The sequence below is a fragment of the Mustela erminea genome, chromosome 7 (genome assembly GCF_009829155.1).
Source record: "Mustela erminea isolate mMusErm1 chromosome 7, mMusErm1.Pri, whole genome shotgun sequence".
NCBI classification, from domain to species: Eukaryota; Metazoa; Chordata; class Mammalia; order Carnivora; family Mustelidae; genus Mustela; species Mustela erminea.
The window spans coordinates 56,720,727-56,735,595 of NC_045620.1; the positions used below are offsets into that span (position 1 = coordinate 56,720,727).

General features: G+C 48.9%; 1 protein-coding gene and 1 long non-coding RNA gene across 7 annotated transcripts in view; one reads left to right on the plus strand and one right to left on the minus strand.

Moving 5' to 3' along the window:
• Positions 1–3,259: 3,259 nt before the first annotated feature.
• POU3F3 (POU class 3 homeobox 3) lies at positions 3,260–6,435 on the minus strand. The gene has a single exon (XM_032351698.1). The coding sequence runs from the start codon at positions 6,351–6,353 to the stop codon at positions 4,854–4,856; it is 1,500 nt and encodes a 499-aa protein (XP_032207589.1). The 5' UTR covers positions 6,354–6,435; the 3' UTR covers positions 3,260–4,853.
• Positions 6,436–8,619: 2,184 nt separating this feature from the next.
• LOC116595415 overlaps positions 8,620–14,869 on the plus strand; it is a 63,849-nt gene continuing 57,599 nt past the window's right edge. For 4 of the 6 annotated variants that reach the window (XR_004287667.1, XR_004287670.1, XR_004287669.1 and 1 more), the window contains exon 1: positions 10,429–10,644. This is a non-coding gene — a long non-coding RNA (uncharacterized LOC116595415). Of the gene's footprint in view, positions 8,819–10,428; positions 10,645–14,869 lie in introns of those variants that run through there. The other 2 variants (XR_004287668.1, XR_004287672.1) reach the window with 2 other exon arrangements.

Genomic DNA, 14,869 nt, shown 5'->3' on the forward strand with positions numbered 1-14,869 from the left:
AGTGACCTACAAAACCCCACGAGCTGGAGAGGTGGCCCCCGTATTTGTGACGCGCCGCACTCTTCCCAACATCAGCAACAGCAACACCTGTACTGATTGCTCATGCTGTCAGAAACAGACTAGCAGAGAAAGGTTCTTCACTCACAGTTTCAGGAAGAGCTATTTTTGGAAAACAAACATAACACAACTCTATCTTTCCAATCACCTTGCTTCTGAGTCACTGATAGCCTCCAAGTCTTAACTCTCAACACCTTTCCCCCAGCATAGATGTCTGAGCACAGCCAGGTATGGGGTTTTTATCACTGATACATAGCATCTGTCCTAATCAGTCGTCAGCCACGTGCATTTCATGAAAGAAGAGAATTCTTTCATTGCTATCCTTCTGCCTTGAAAAAAACCAGGTCCACCTCCTAAATAATTAATTTCAAGTCTGCATCCAGTGCCAATACTTGTTGCATCCATTTTAGAGTTTGATTAATTACCCTGGAACTTGGGCAAACTAAACTCCATGTGGAGAGAATGTTTCTTCCTTCAATTTAGTTCTGAAAGCTACAAGTTATTGATGGCTCTTACTCTATTTACATACAAATTGGTGCAAATATGCCCATATCTTAAAATGCATTTTGTATAAATATATAAAAGTGTCATTTTTGATTTAGCTTGAAGAGGTTGATCATTTATTACAAAAATAAACGAATAAATACAACAATATATTGTTGCTTCCAACAGGATAAATACTTTACAAATATATAATTTAAAAAACAAATTTAATTGTTAAAATTATTTAAAATATTACACTTATCGATAAAACTATCAATAGTATATACTGCATTTAATATTAGAACCAATTATTCTCTGAATGTTGAAAACCATTCATACAAAACAGATTATGAGCATGGTAATAAGCAAACACTGGAGGCTACAGGGAAGCAGAGGGAATCTCTAAGATCAATAATGAACAGTTCTATTTTGGAACAAAGAAGTAGTCCTTGGCTAAGTACTTAAAAAAAAAAAAAAGGCAGAGCAACAACAGCAAAGTGACTATTTTAAATACACCTTGAATGATTTATCGCCCAGACTTGCAGGAAGATGGTTGGGTGAATGAGGTGACAGGGGCTTGGACAACTGATCAGGAACCACAGGACACTGCAAACTATAAATGGGCCTAGCTCGGGATTAGCCAGATTGATGGAACAGAACTTTGTCACTTTCCTTTGGGTTGGAAGGGGAGGAGGGGGTGGATTGAAATGGAGGAAACAAATGGCCACTTTACGAAGCACAAGACACTTGCGCTGCAAAGGAACACAATGACCAAATTCATTAAAAAGATCTGGTGATATATAACAATATTTTCATTATTTACATGTGTAACAATATAAGCCTTAGCACAAAACCTCTCAGTTATAGCTGCCCTCTTTTGTTTTTCAGCCATGAATTTCATTTTGTAAATACATTCAAAGGGTTGATTTAAAAAAAAAATATGGAGTGCAAGCATGAGCTCACTTTTAAACGCAAAATGATGAAATAAAATGGGCTTTCTTTCCCATCTTCTCCAATCAAAAGTTACTCTGCTACCCCTAAATCTGGGCTCCTTCCAAAGTAATCAGCAAAGGTTGCTTTTTAATAGAAAACAGTGTGAAATCTAATGTTAGTTCTTTTGTTGTCAGCCAAATCGAGTAAGCAAATACCTCCTAAAATTTTAAATGGACCCATTCTCGGTCTAATCAACCACTACCATTCCTGTAGGGAAAATAGGGTTTCATCTCACGTGCCAGTAGTAGCCACCCTATAAAACCCACCACACCCAGTCCTCAGCTTTCTCACGAGGCCTGCTTTGCTTGCCCCAGTAGCCCCTCAAAAAAATGATGAAGTTTGTCCCCACCCCCAACCCTCACTCCAGGTTGTAAATTTGCCGGGCTGAGAGATTACAATAACAAGAGAAATAGGAAACAAGAAGGCAAAGAAAAGTAAATTGTGGTTTCTTGTTTTCAATTTTTTCCCTTCTCTCTGTTTAATAAATATGGCCTTTTTCAGATTTCACAAATCAAAATGATTGTGATTTTTAGTAGGATTTGGTGTTTAAAATAATGCAACCCAATACACGGCCATCTGGCTGGGCTTGATTTATGAAAGTGACACAGGGTCTGTCTGGAAGAAATGACTGTTCCTTGTTGCTCTCACAGTTTTCCAGGTTTTTTTTTTAACCCCTGCATCAATATCAGAGGAAGAGAGAGGAAGATGAGAGAAGGTAGAAAGTGAGTGACAGCTAAATGAGATTAAGAGGAAATTAATCCATAAAATCATTGCTTTATCACTCCCCAATACTTTTTTTAAGTACAATACAAAGGGACTCAACTGAGCAGAGTCTTTTGCGTCTGTAGTACTCACAACCTGAGGCATTATACTTTCATTTTCCCACATTGTAAATATTAATACATTAACTTGATAAATGTGACCGCTCTGCAGGGTGTGGCTAAAGAGTAATCAAAAAAAGCTCAGAGCCCAGGACCAGTAAAGAAGATACAGAATCATACTGGGGAAAGACCAGAACACAGAAATATGGCATCTGAAGTCTGAGCTGGTGATCACACTGAAGGTAATGCAGTGTAGCCCGAAATCAGGGTATTAGAACTACATTCTTCCAATACAAGAATAATAAACAAAACAAAACAAAACAAAACAAAAACTCCCAAACAGCTTAATAATTTAAACTGAATTGCATATAGTTATTAATGGGAAGTAATTAATATAAAAATACTTTATAGACTTGTAAGCTATTCTTTACAACTATTAGTCTTCAGAAAAGAGGAAAGACACTTAGTATGGTTGGGGGGACGGGAGGGGAAAGAGAGGCTAAACTTGGGTTGGGGAGCTCTGTCTTAACCATTAATAACCAGTTGGCACATTATTACTGGTGCTGTAGTCCAGTCTTCTGGGAAAGATGATAAAAAGACACAGGTATCTCCAAGAAAAGGACTAGTCTTTAGACAATCTCACCTGAAAACACTAAAAACACCCACTGAAACCAAGGGAGAGGAAAATGTTGTGAGATTTATGGATTAACGAGGAGTGACAACTATGTTAAAGTACTAGCAGTTTCTGTCATGTCTGTCCTTTACTCTCTATTTCCAAATATACCTTAGGTGGAGCAGGGTCTGCTTCCTCAGTGCTATCACTTAAGGACTTGCATTAGTAAAAAAATATCTTCTAAAGAACTCTTTTCTTCCCACATAGCGTTTACGCATCAGACACAGACTAGTTCATTCTAACAAATTTATTTTCTCGATCAGCTCTTACGGAATCACTACTCAAATTAAATTACAATCAAATGATCACATCAAAAGATACCCTTACTACCTAGCAACTGTCCATATTTTCATTTCATTTTGATTTGTGCTCGTCTGAAAAAAACACGTAATACAAGATCTGGGGAAAAATAAATTACCGTTTTGCAGCAGTTCATAAGTATTCTGAATAAAATATTAAAAGAAGTCATTTAATGAAAATATAAAGCAAATATTTTTAGATCAACAACGGATCTAACAATTCTATATTGCCGTCTTTTGAAAAGTCTGTTTATTAAAACCTACCAAAAACACTGCTTGGAAATGGCAGTATTATGTAATCACAACCTCAGCACCCATTCAATCAAAGTTGGCAACGGATTGAGGAGAGAAGTCCAGAGAAGTGCGTCGGCTGGTGCTCAGTCCTTCTAAATCTCTTTATCTGAGTCAGTCCAGAAATAAAAAATAAAAAATATTAATAAAAAAAATATTAGCGGTGGAATCTTTAGGCCTCATCCACCCGAGTGACCGCCGTTAAAGCCGGGGTTGGTGGCGGGGCCTCGCTCCGTGCCCAGTCCGCGCCCGCCCTGCCCAGGACTCGGCCGGGCCTCTCCCACTCCTCGGAGGACATCCCCTTCTCCCTCGCCCATCCCTCTGCTCTTTCATGATGCTTTATTTCCAAGGTTACTTTGAGGATACTTTTTCTTTTGGCTTTGCTATTCAGTCTGTTAATTTCAGAAGCTGTGAATATTTCTTTTTTTTTTTTTTTTCCTTCCCGAAGACTGTTCTTTGTTTTCTCCTTCCCATTTCATAGTCAATTTGTCCCCAAATGACTTTAACATGGCCAAGAAACACAGGGCCCCCGAGCACAGAGTCATCCTCTGATTAAACCCGGTGCCTCAGCTTTCTTTCAGGTCGTTCCCAGGAAAGAAAGTTTCCGTAGATCACTTTAGGCAGCCCTTTGGAGGGGGGAGTGAGTGAAAAGGAGAGAGGGGTGCTTTTTTTTTTTTTTTTTTAAGAGGAGAGGACGAGGCAGGTGCTAGGTGCTGGTCCACCGTTGCCATGTAGGACTTTCTAGGGTGGATAAAACCTCAGGAGTGCAGTTTTGGTGCGCGAGGCATCTTCACTCTTCTTTAAAAAGAAAAAGAAAAACAAAAAGGAAACACCACCACAGTATAAACGAGATCTCATGATCGCCTCCTTTTTCTCTTCCGGTTTTGTTTGTTATATATATGTATATAAAACAGTCTCGGTATTTATTACGCTTTTTGTTTTGTTGTGCCCCTCCTTCCTTGGACTTCAGAAACGTCTCCTTGGTCTGTCTCTCTCTCGCTCTTTTGCCTCCAAGGGCCGGCATGTTTGTCTTTGGGCGGAGGAGAGGGCGGCGGACCGGCCCCGGCCCGGTGCGGCCCCAGTGCGGGGTTGGCGCTGCGGCGGCGGCGGCGGCGGCGGCGGCGGCGGCAGCGGCGGCGGCGGTGGCGGCGGCGGCGGCAGGAGTTGGTGGCGGTGCTGACAGCGGCTGCGGAGGCGGCGGCGGCGGCGGCCCTCTTTGCGCTGCGCCCCTGGCCTTCACTGCACGCTCGTCTGCAGTCCGTGGTGCGGCGGCGGCGTGTCGGCGCTCACGGTGCCCACCTGCGAGTAGACGTCGTCCGGCGTCTGCTGTTGGATCCCGGGTGGCGTCATGCGCTTCTCCTTTTGGCGCCGGTTGCAGAACCAGACCCGCACCACCTCTTTCTCGAGCTGCAGGCTGTCGGCCAGGTTGGTGATCTCCTGTGCGGAGGGCTTGGGGCACTTGAGGAAGTGGCTCTCGAGCGCGCCCTTGACGCTCACCTCGATGGAGGTCCGCTTCTTGCGCTTGCGGCCCTGCGCGGCGATCTTGTCGATGCTCGTGGGGCTGCCGGTGCTCGAGTCCGCCTCCTCTAGCCACTTGTTCAGCAGCGGCTTGAGCTTGCACATGTTCTTGAAGCTCAGCTGCAGGGCCTCGAAGCGGCAGATGGTGGTCTGCGAGAACACGTTGCCATACAGCGTGCCCAGCGCCAGCCCCACGTCGGCCTGCGTGAAGCCGAGTTTGATGCGTCGCTGCTTAAACTGCTTGGCGAACTGCTCCAGGTCGTCCGAGGTCGGCGTGTCCTCGTCCGAGTGCGGGTCGTGGCTGTTGAGTCCCGGCCCCGCGCCGCCGCCGCCATGGTGCGGAGGCCCCTGCGCGTGGTGCGGGTGAGGAGGGTGAGGGTGCGCGTGGTGGTGGTGGTGGTGGTGGTGCTCGGCCAGCTCGGGTGTGTCCCCGCGCACCAGCCCCGGGTGCACCAGGCTCTGGGCGCCGCCGCCCGCGCCGCCGCCGCCGCCGCCCGGACCCGGGGGCGCGCTCAGCATGCCGTTCACCGTGAAGCCCCCGGGCTGCGAGTAGAGCAGACTCTGAGGCGGCGGCTGCTGGCCTCCGGCCATGGACGGGAGGTGTGCGGCGGCAGCGGCGGCGGCGGCGGCGGCGGCTGCGGCTGCGGCGGCCCCCCAGCCCCCCGGGTGGCCCTGGTGCGGGGGCGGCGGCGGAGGCCCGAGGTGCGGCGGCCCGCGGTGGTGCAGCGCGGTGCCCGCGTGCAGGTCGTCGCGTCCGGACCCGCCCTTCACGTCGGGGCCCTGCGGCGGCGGCGGCGGCGGCGGCTGCGGCGGCTGCTGGGGGCTGCCGGCCATGCCCACGGCGCTGCCGGACCACGGCGAGCTCGCCTCCACGGCAGCAGCGGCAGCGGCGGCGGCGGCGGCGGCGGCGTGGGGCAGGGCTGTGACCCACTGGTGCGCGTGGCTTAGCATATGGCCGCCGTTGCTGGCGGCCATGGCCCCCTGCATGAAGTCGCTCTGGACCATCTTGACGGAGGACGGGTCCCCTCGGTAGGCGCCCGAGGTCACGGCGGCGCTACCGGGCTGCATGCCGCCCGCGCCGCCTCCCGCGCCGCCGCCGCCACCCCCGCCGCCGCCACCCCCGCCGCCGCCGGCTCCCGCCGCGTCCGAGTGTACAATGGAGCCGGCCGCCAGCAGGCTGTTCCCCGGCAGGTAGGGGTTAGAAGCCGCCGTGGCCATGCCGCTCCGCTCCCGCCACCCCACCGCCGCCACCACCGCCGCCGCCGCAGCAGCAGCAGCCGCGGCCGCCGCCGCCGCCGCCGCCGCGCCCCCCCGCCTCCCGCCTCCTCCCCCCCCTCCTCCCCCGCCCCCGCCCCGGGCCCGGGCCGGCCCCGCCGCCTTCGCCGCCGCCTCCTCCTCCGCCGCCTCCGCCCCCGCCGCCGCCGCCGCCGCCTCCGCCGCGGCCCCCGGCTGCAGCTGCAAGGCCGCTCGGCAGGGCGCGGGGGTCGCCGGCCGGCCTTGGTCAGCAGCAGCAGCAGCAGCAGCAGCAGGAGCAGCGCTCTGGGAAGGGGGGCTCGCTTCTCGGGGCGCGCTCCGTGGCCGCCCCCTTCAGGGGGGGTCGTGGCCGCCCCCCAGCCCCGGCGCGTTCCGCTCGCTCCAGCGGGGCTCACCGGGCGGGGCGCGGGCCTGCGCTCCGGGCTCTTTGGCGGGGCGCGCCGGCTCCGGCTCCTCCTGCTGTCCTCAGGCGAGTGAGGACTCTGCCCGGGCGCGGGGCTCAGTCCACCTGCTAAGTGAAGATTTCACGGGAGACAACAAAGAAAGCAGCCGTTCCTCTCTTCCTTAACCAAATTATGGATGACCAGCCACCGGACTGCTCCTTCCCCTCGCCCGCTCTCTTCTCTCCTCCTCAGGAACACATTTCACTCGGTTTCCTTTCGAGTAGTAAAACTTTTTTTTTTCGTCCTTGAAGGCGTGGTGATGCTGGCTGCTCGCGTGTGCGGAGAGGAGAGGCTGGCTCCTGCTCTCCTCCTCTGGTCCTTTCGTTTCAAGTTTTGTTCTGTCCTAGGAAAACTTCTTGCGATGGTGCATTTCTCTGAAGTTGCTATTGCCGGAGCTCTTGGTTGCCTCTGAAACAAGAGTCCTTTTTCATTCTCCTCGGAACAGTCACAGTCTGATGCGACATCTTTCCTTTTGGGCAGAAATTAGGAAACAAATATAACAAGGAAAAAATTGAACAGGAGAAAAATGAGGTCGAATGGCTCTGTTACCTTGTTGCTGACGGTTGGGGTTGGTGTTTTATTTTTTTCCCAGCAGTTGTCTGGAGGAGGAGGAGGAAGAAGAGTGCATTGGTGGAGGTGGAGGTGTGTGTGTGCATATAGGGGATCCTTGATACACAACCAACTCCAGTGGGCACGTTGCACGGCTCGTAGAGTGCACCGACGGCGCTGGCGCTGGCCGAGCCGAAGCGGAGTTGCAGCGGGAGCTCGCTCTGCGCCCTCGTTCGCGCTCTCTCTCCCTCTCTCACTTTCCCTCTCCCTCCCTCTCTCTCTCTCTCTCTCACTCCCTCTCCCTCTCTCGCCCGCCCGCTCTCGCTGGGATCTGACAGTTCGCTCTCTGTCCCTCCCTCTCAGAGCAGGGACTGTCGAATGTTTACCCTCCGCCGCGAGCGCGCACCCACCACCACACTTTCCCAAATACAAGGAAGTCGAGCACCAGGGCCCCCGCTGATTGGCTACCCGCTGGGTGATTGGCAGGCCCAGAATGACTGGCTCAGGACGCGCGGCCCCCCTTCCGGCCGTTCCGATTGGTTGCTTTTTAATTTAGGCAGAGCGTCGTAGAAGCTGGAAATCTGTCGTCCCCCCCACCCCCCCGCCCAGCCTCCCTCCCCCTGGCCACTTTCTCCTCTCCGCCCCTCCCCCTCCACCCCCTCCGCCACATCTTAACTCTTAGTGTCCGGCCGAGAGGTTGGCGTACTCTCCGCGGCTCAGGGCGTTCGCTACCAATCTGGGAAGGGGGATGAAAGGGGAGAGAAAAGGGAGGGAGGGATGGGAGAAAGGAGGTGGCGGGGGTGTGTGTGTGTGGGGAGTTAGAATCAGAAGGAAAATGAAGAGGGGAAAAAAATCATGAAAAATAACAATCTACCCACTTCACCTAGTACTGCGTTGTGTTGCCGCCCTCCCCGCCCCCACCCCCATCCCAGAGATTTGTAAAGCGCGCGGCATGGATGCACCATTCACGCTAATACCTATAGGCAGATGTATCCCCAGTGGTTTCAAAGTTTCCTTTTTCCTTCACCAGCCGGCCCCCATCTCTGTCTCGGCGGGGGTGGAAAGGGAGAGCTCGCATCGCCAAGGGCTCGGGTCGTGGCCACGCTCCTTGGAAATCCGCCACCGCAACTTTCCGCAGTCGCTTTGCGCTGGCGGCGTCCCCCTTTGTTTAAGTTCTCGGATGCCATCATCTGGGAAACCTGCAGCCCAGGACCAGCGCGGTGCCCGCGCGTGCGAGACGGACCGCTCGCTGCCGCGGCTCGCTCTCTCCCCCACCCCCTCTCTGCCTCTGCGCTCTCCCTCCCTTCTTCCCTCCCCCCTCCTCTGGGATTCAAGCAAGTAGCGAGCGTGTCCTTGTGTGTTTGGAGGGTGCCGGTCAGCAGAGCCCTGCGATGTATTTGAAAAGCAATCAGCTCGACCTTTCCCCATAGATCCATCGTAAGTGTATTCCACCCCAAAGGCTCCGGGGATTCCCAGTGCAGCGGGAGCCGGCCTAAAGAACCAGGATCCACTAGCCGCGCCCTCCACCGCTTACATTGTGCGTGTGTGTGCATATATATATGTATGTATGTATATATATATATGTGTGTGTGTGTGTATGTATATATATATGTGTGTGTGTGTGTGTGTATGTATTTTCCCCTCTATGGTTATTAGTGGTGTTTTGCTTGCTCGCTATTCTTAGACACAGTGGTGCTTTTTCTTTCTTTTCTGTTTCGGATGGGTTTACGTAGTGAATGGGCTGGCGGCGACAAACGCTTTCTCAGCCCCAGCCTGGCTGAAAGAGTTAAGGGGGACGGGAGGGGGCGCGCGCAGGGTAGGCGGGAGAAGCGGGGGTGGGGGGACGCGGCCAAGCGGAAACGCTGCACAGAGGAACCTCAGCGAACCAAGAAAAAAGAGAAAGTGGCAACGAAAACAAGGGCAAATTGAACCCTCCTCGGGGATTTCCAATGAACTAACCCAACTCGGACATTCAATAAATACATCGTTCCTAATGAGTGTGCGCGGGCGTGCATCCCGCACCCCTGGCTGCGGGTGCGCCAGCCCTGCGCCCGCCGCCCCCAGCCAGCTCCTCCAGCCGGCAGTCCTGAGCTCCAGCGGCGGCCCTGGGGGTAGTCGCGGAGCCGCCGGTGTGCTCCGATTAATCTGTGAACCGGGCTGCCCTCTCCCGAGGAATCATTCCTCTGGCTGAACGCAGTTAGGTGTACTCAGTTAAAGCCAGAGCTCTCCAGCCCAGCCGCAAGCTACGCCTTTGCATGATCTCGAGATTAACTGTAGACGCGTAGGATTTAAGATCTCGTCCAGCTCCTGCTTGCCGGGTGAGAGATACCGTCGTAGGTAGGTTTTTAGCAAAGCCATTATTGCTAAGGTACAGCTCTGAAAGGCAGCGGTAACCAAACCCCAAACAGAACGGATTTTTCCCCCTTCTACGTCCCCCTAAGATTCCTTTAAAAAAATATTTATGTATGTGTATATGTATATATAAAAGATGGAACACAGATTTCATTGAATAAATCTGAGATCTCCAGGTGCAGACGTTTGAATAGTCGGTGCCAGCACCCCGTGTTTTCCTTTCCTGCCGATTTTGCTTGGATCCGGCTCAAAAACCGAGAGAGTCTCGTGGTTTTGTTTACACTGAATGGGGAGGATAGGAACAGAGCCATGGGGCCGCCTTTCATTAATATACAGTGAGGATTTTGTCTAAATTACTGCTATGAATTTCACAGTACACGCTTTCAAAAGCAGTCTCAGGTGGCCTGATGAAACGTGATAGCGCCTCTGCAAACAGATCCACTTTCTTTCTTTTCAAGGAGGGTGTGTGTGCATATGGGAAGCCCCCCAAAACGCTGTGCTCCTCGATAACAGAAATACACTTCTGTTCCGAGGTCTGTCCCCTTCGTCCTCCCCCCCTTTCTGCGCGTACTTAGTTTTCGAGTCGCTCCCCAGCCTCCCCCCCCACCCAGCCCCACCCCATCCGCCCCCTCCCTTTGCCGAGTGTGATTGTTTTGTCTGGAAAAAAAAAATCCAAAGTATATAACAAGGGGAGAACAGTTAGTGCTGATTTTCATTTGCATACATTTTCATATATTTTGGTGAAAATAATAGACTGGTGGAGAGCTGGGTTTAGAAGAGTCAGTGTAAAGGGAAGACTAAGGATGCATCGGTTCTGGGGAGTTGAGAATATGCCTCCCCCCCCCAGGCACCTTTAAAAAATAATAAAACATCTTCTTTTATTTTAAAATCTAATCCTGGAAGTTTGTTCGGTAAGTCCTTTTCATTTTCTTTACCTGCTTTCTCTCTTTCTCCCCCCTTTTCCGGTTTGTTTATGCTCTTGTAGGTTTGGGAGCTTATTTTCATGGCTTGGGACAAGAGAGGGTTCACAGAGCAACTGTTTTGAGGGAAGGAAGGGAGTAAAAAAACTCAACCCTGCTAAAATATTACATAAAAAGATGGACTCATTCCAAAGCTCCCCTGTAGTGAGGCATTTCACTTTTTGAGGGGTGGGGGAGGAGAGTGCTATTAATTTTAATTGTTGGTTGTGAGGGAGAGCCCTAGAAAAAATCATTATAAAGCACGCAGTATTATACATATTTCTTGTTTTGCCCCCCTCCCCCCAGAGAATCAGGAACAGAGGGGAAGTTACCCCCTTTCTGTAGCCAGGGCTGATGTGGTGACCCTTGTGCGCTTGCCTGGGATTGTGGTGGGGGGATTCCTGCTGGGAGCAGGGGGATGGGGGGGGGCTTGGCAAAGGGAGGGCAGAGAGCCGCAGTGGAAGGAAGCAGGGGAGGAAGAGGAGGCAGGAAGTCAGTGCACCCCTGGTTAATGGCGAGTCTGGGGAGCAGTCTCAGTTGCTGCCTCCCAGCTCGGTAGTGAAAGTCCATCAGAAAAGGGTGATCAATCAAAACTAACCAGGACATCCTCCACTTTATTCCCAAAGGAAGCGGGAGCTTTATTATAAAAAACCAGATTTTACTTTGTTTTCCATTTTGACAGCCGGCTTTGGCCCTCCACCCTTGCCACTGTCCCTGGGTTTTGTAAAAATCGAGGGGGAAGTTACTTGCGAGGTGCAGTTAATTAGATAAATATGGCTGGAGGAAAGAGCTAGGCCAAGGCCAAGCCTGTGTGGGCACCTTACCTTGGTGAAATAGGCTGGAGAGGATTGTAAAAGCTTCTTGGTTTTGTTCTTTTTTAAAGAAAGCTGAGTCTGATGTGATGAGGGGGTAGGTTCAAATGGCTGGAATTTTATTGCACGCTTGCTTCCAGAACACCTTACAATTCAAAATTTGTAATTTCTTTGGAAACAGTTGATGCCAAATCAGTGAAATGGTTTGTAAGGAGGGAGGAAGCAGTTTCAGTTGGGGAGGGGGTGGTAAGAATCACCAGTTTTCCACTCCTTGTTTACGTGCTTGGCAGCGTTGCTTTTGACTGGGGTTAACTCTCTGTGCTCCATTGGACCAGATGCCATATAGAGCTGCTCCCTGAAGATCATTTGTTTCCTTGATGGGGAACATTTCTGAGCAGAGCATATTGGTTGCCATAGAGAAAGAAATAAAAGGAAGAACACTAGTCACATTAAGCTATATGTTTGTGCACTGGGCTTTAGATAAAAGGACCTCGGTTCAGCCAAAGAGAAGAAGCCAAACTAGAGATTTCTAGCGCCACTAAAACTAGCTTTATTTTGTTTTGGACTTTTACAGTTGAAACATATAAGCTAATTTTATTGGTTGTTGTTAATTTTATATGACACGGTTTACTGAACAAAATAAACTTTGGAAGTGCTCGGGAGTCGCACTGTTGACTTGTCAGCAGGGGGCGCACTGACTCGCCTTAGCAGGTTCTGAGTAAAATGTAGCTGTTTCAAAAGCAAATCTGCTCCTCCAAACTTGCCAAAGGAACAAACACCCCTACCTCTCTATGCATATTCACAATGAGGAGTGGATTCATTACATAACACAGGGTTTTAAATGTGAGGACCGTGACCTCTCTGTCTCCCACCCATCTCTGTCCGTGAAATGGCCCTGAAGGAAATACATTTAAAAAAAAAAAAAAAAAAAACCAAACCAAACCAAACCAAACAAACAAACAAAAAAACAAAAAAAATCACAGAGAAACAAAAAAAGCATTTGTCCATTTCTCTCAGTGAAGTGTATGTAGGATTGGGAAACGGAATTGGGCTATGGAAGCAAAAACATTTAAAAAATTATCAAGAGCACAGAATAAGTTACTTAAGAAGCTACATTTCAGGTTCTATTTTTGGGGAAGCAGTCAAGAGAGCAAAATTGCATTATCTGTTAAATACTAAATGTTCTTCAACTTGATACATGCTTTGACTTCTAAATAGAACTCAGGCTCTTGGAGATTTAGTCAAGGCTTCCAGGATCCCTTTTACTCCATTTGATACTTAATGGTTACTTCAATTCTGGCTACTTCCTATAGCTGTAGAAGATTTGGGGTTTACCCTGGAAAGCCTTGTTAGGGAAAAGAAAATACAAAATAGCCGTTGGTGAGAGGAAACTGTGGGCTTGAAACTTTTTGGGACAATATTACTTAACACAGTTGAAGAAAAGTTTTAATAGAGCACAAGCTTCCCGCCTCAGGGATTTTTAGGTACGGCCAATGAAGACTGAACTTTATTGAGCAAAGGATGAAAAAAAAATGTGCGGAAAACTTCCTAAAATAGTGAAGGGCAAATCCTGACCAGTTCTGAGGAATTAGTCTGTTTGTCACTAACAATTTTCCCAAGGAGATTTAGAGACTATGACTAAGGAAGGGAAGCCATGAGTGACTGGAAGTGAGAAGCTGGCTTCCACGGTTCAGTGGTTCAACGCACCTGTGAATGTGTCACAGAGCCTGTTAGGAAGGGGGCACGTTTTGTGAAAGCTCTAATGTCCCTCTGGAAGAGGGGAAAAGACACTTTATTCTTTCAAACTCAACTCCAAATCAACCTGGTTCCAGCCAGGAGAAGTTTTTCTTTGAAACTGACTTGAAAAAGCCAAGGTTTGGATTTATAAATGGCATTCAATTTCAGGAGAGTTGAGAGATTATGAGACTCCTGTGAGCAAAGCTGATAGTCTGAGCAACATTTTAATTCCACGATTTTCGAACGGGAGCTCTCACATTTAGTCAGGAGATGTACTGTCAGGTTTGTGCTAATAAAACAAGGTGGAAATTTAAAGAAACTGTGTAATCTGAGTCCAAACATTGCTTTTTCTTCAGCTCTCCGGACTTTTTCAGACAAAGGACTTCTGGGGGAGATTCACGTGAACTGGACAAATGCCTCTAAGCTCCAGTTTACTTTGTGTGTCCAGGGTCGCTGAAGGCATTTAAAAATTATTAAGGAGAAAGGAAACTTTTTCTATTTAGCAAGACAGTTTGGGAGAAAAAAAGCAATAATTGTACATATTTAGAGAGTGAATTTTTTTGGTTTTATGAGATCTGTGATTATAACTATGTTGGCTGCTACTTTCCTTTCTTGCAAAGGTACTTAAAGACACACACACACACATACACACATACCACACCAATGAAAAATGCTCGCTCCTTATGATATCTATAGTCTCAGATTACCTAAAGTAAAGGAAACAGAAAATAATAATTCTGGGTAAAGCAACAAGTTAATTTGAGAACTGACATATTATAGAAATCGTGTTAGGATTCTATAATGATTTGGAGGTGGCAACGATCAAGCTGGGTATGAATTAAGATCCCAAGTGCTGGGCAAAACTACAGGCTTTTAATCGTTGGGGATGGTGAAATTGCTTTTGCCAAAGGAGAGAATGAAGAACATTACCTGGGTCAAACGTACAAAACACAAAATGGGTATTTACTCTTTTGCTTCCATTTGAGGATAGTAAGGTGCTCTGATATTTGTAGAAGCACATTCGCAATTATCATTTACAAATTAAAATGTTAAACATATTCATAACCCATACTGTGTGTCATATACAAAGGAAGGGGCTCTTCAACAGCAGCTTTTGGGTGGAAATGAGTATTTGTCATCTTGGCAGTGGATGAGTTGTTTCTTGGTCTTGTTAAGTTTTTATTTATTTATTTATTTTTGAAGCCTGCGGATAGCCCCCTCCTTCCCAGCCCAGTTCTTTGTATCACTTTTATCTGATGATCTGTAGGAAGGGAGCAAACACTTAGTTTTTTTTTTTTCCCCCTTTTAAGATGGGTTTGGAGGAGCAATTGTAAATTCAGACACTAGAAATTCTCACCCTAAATAGTAAGAAGCTTTACTTCTGATGCTTGTAGGACCGCTTTAAACTACAGGCCATTTCAGACTGTGGAATCTAAATGAAAAAGGCATGTTAAGTTGGTTATCGAGTGCATGCTTTTAAAACAACCCATTTCCAAGTGTTTGCCCGCTCTAGCTGCGTGTATGCACCTGGCAAGTCTGGTAATGAAAACTACCAATCGCTAGGGAAGCCATAGCTGACACAACGTGGTGATGGACTATTCTCGCCTGCCCCTCTCACCTCCCCGCTC

Excerpts from the sequence above, each read along its gene's own strand:
- POU3F3 (XM_032351698.1), bottom strand. The coding sequence starts at position 6,353 with ATGGCCACGGCGGCTTCTAACCCCTACCTGCCGGGGAACAGCCTGCTG.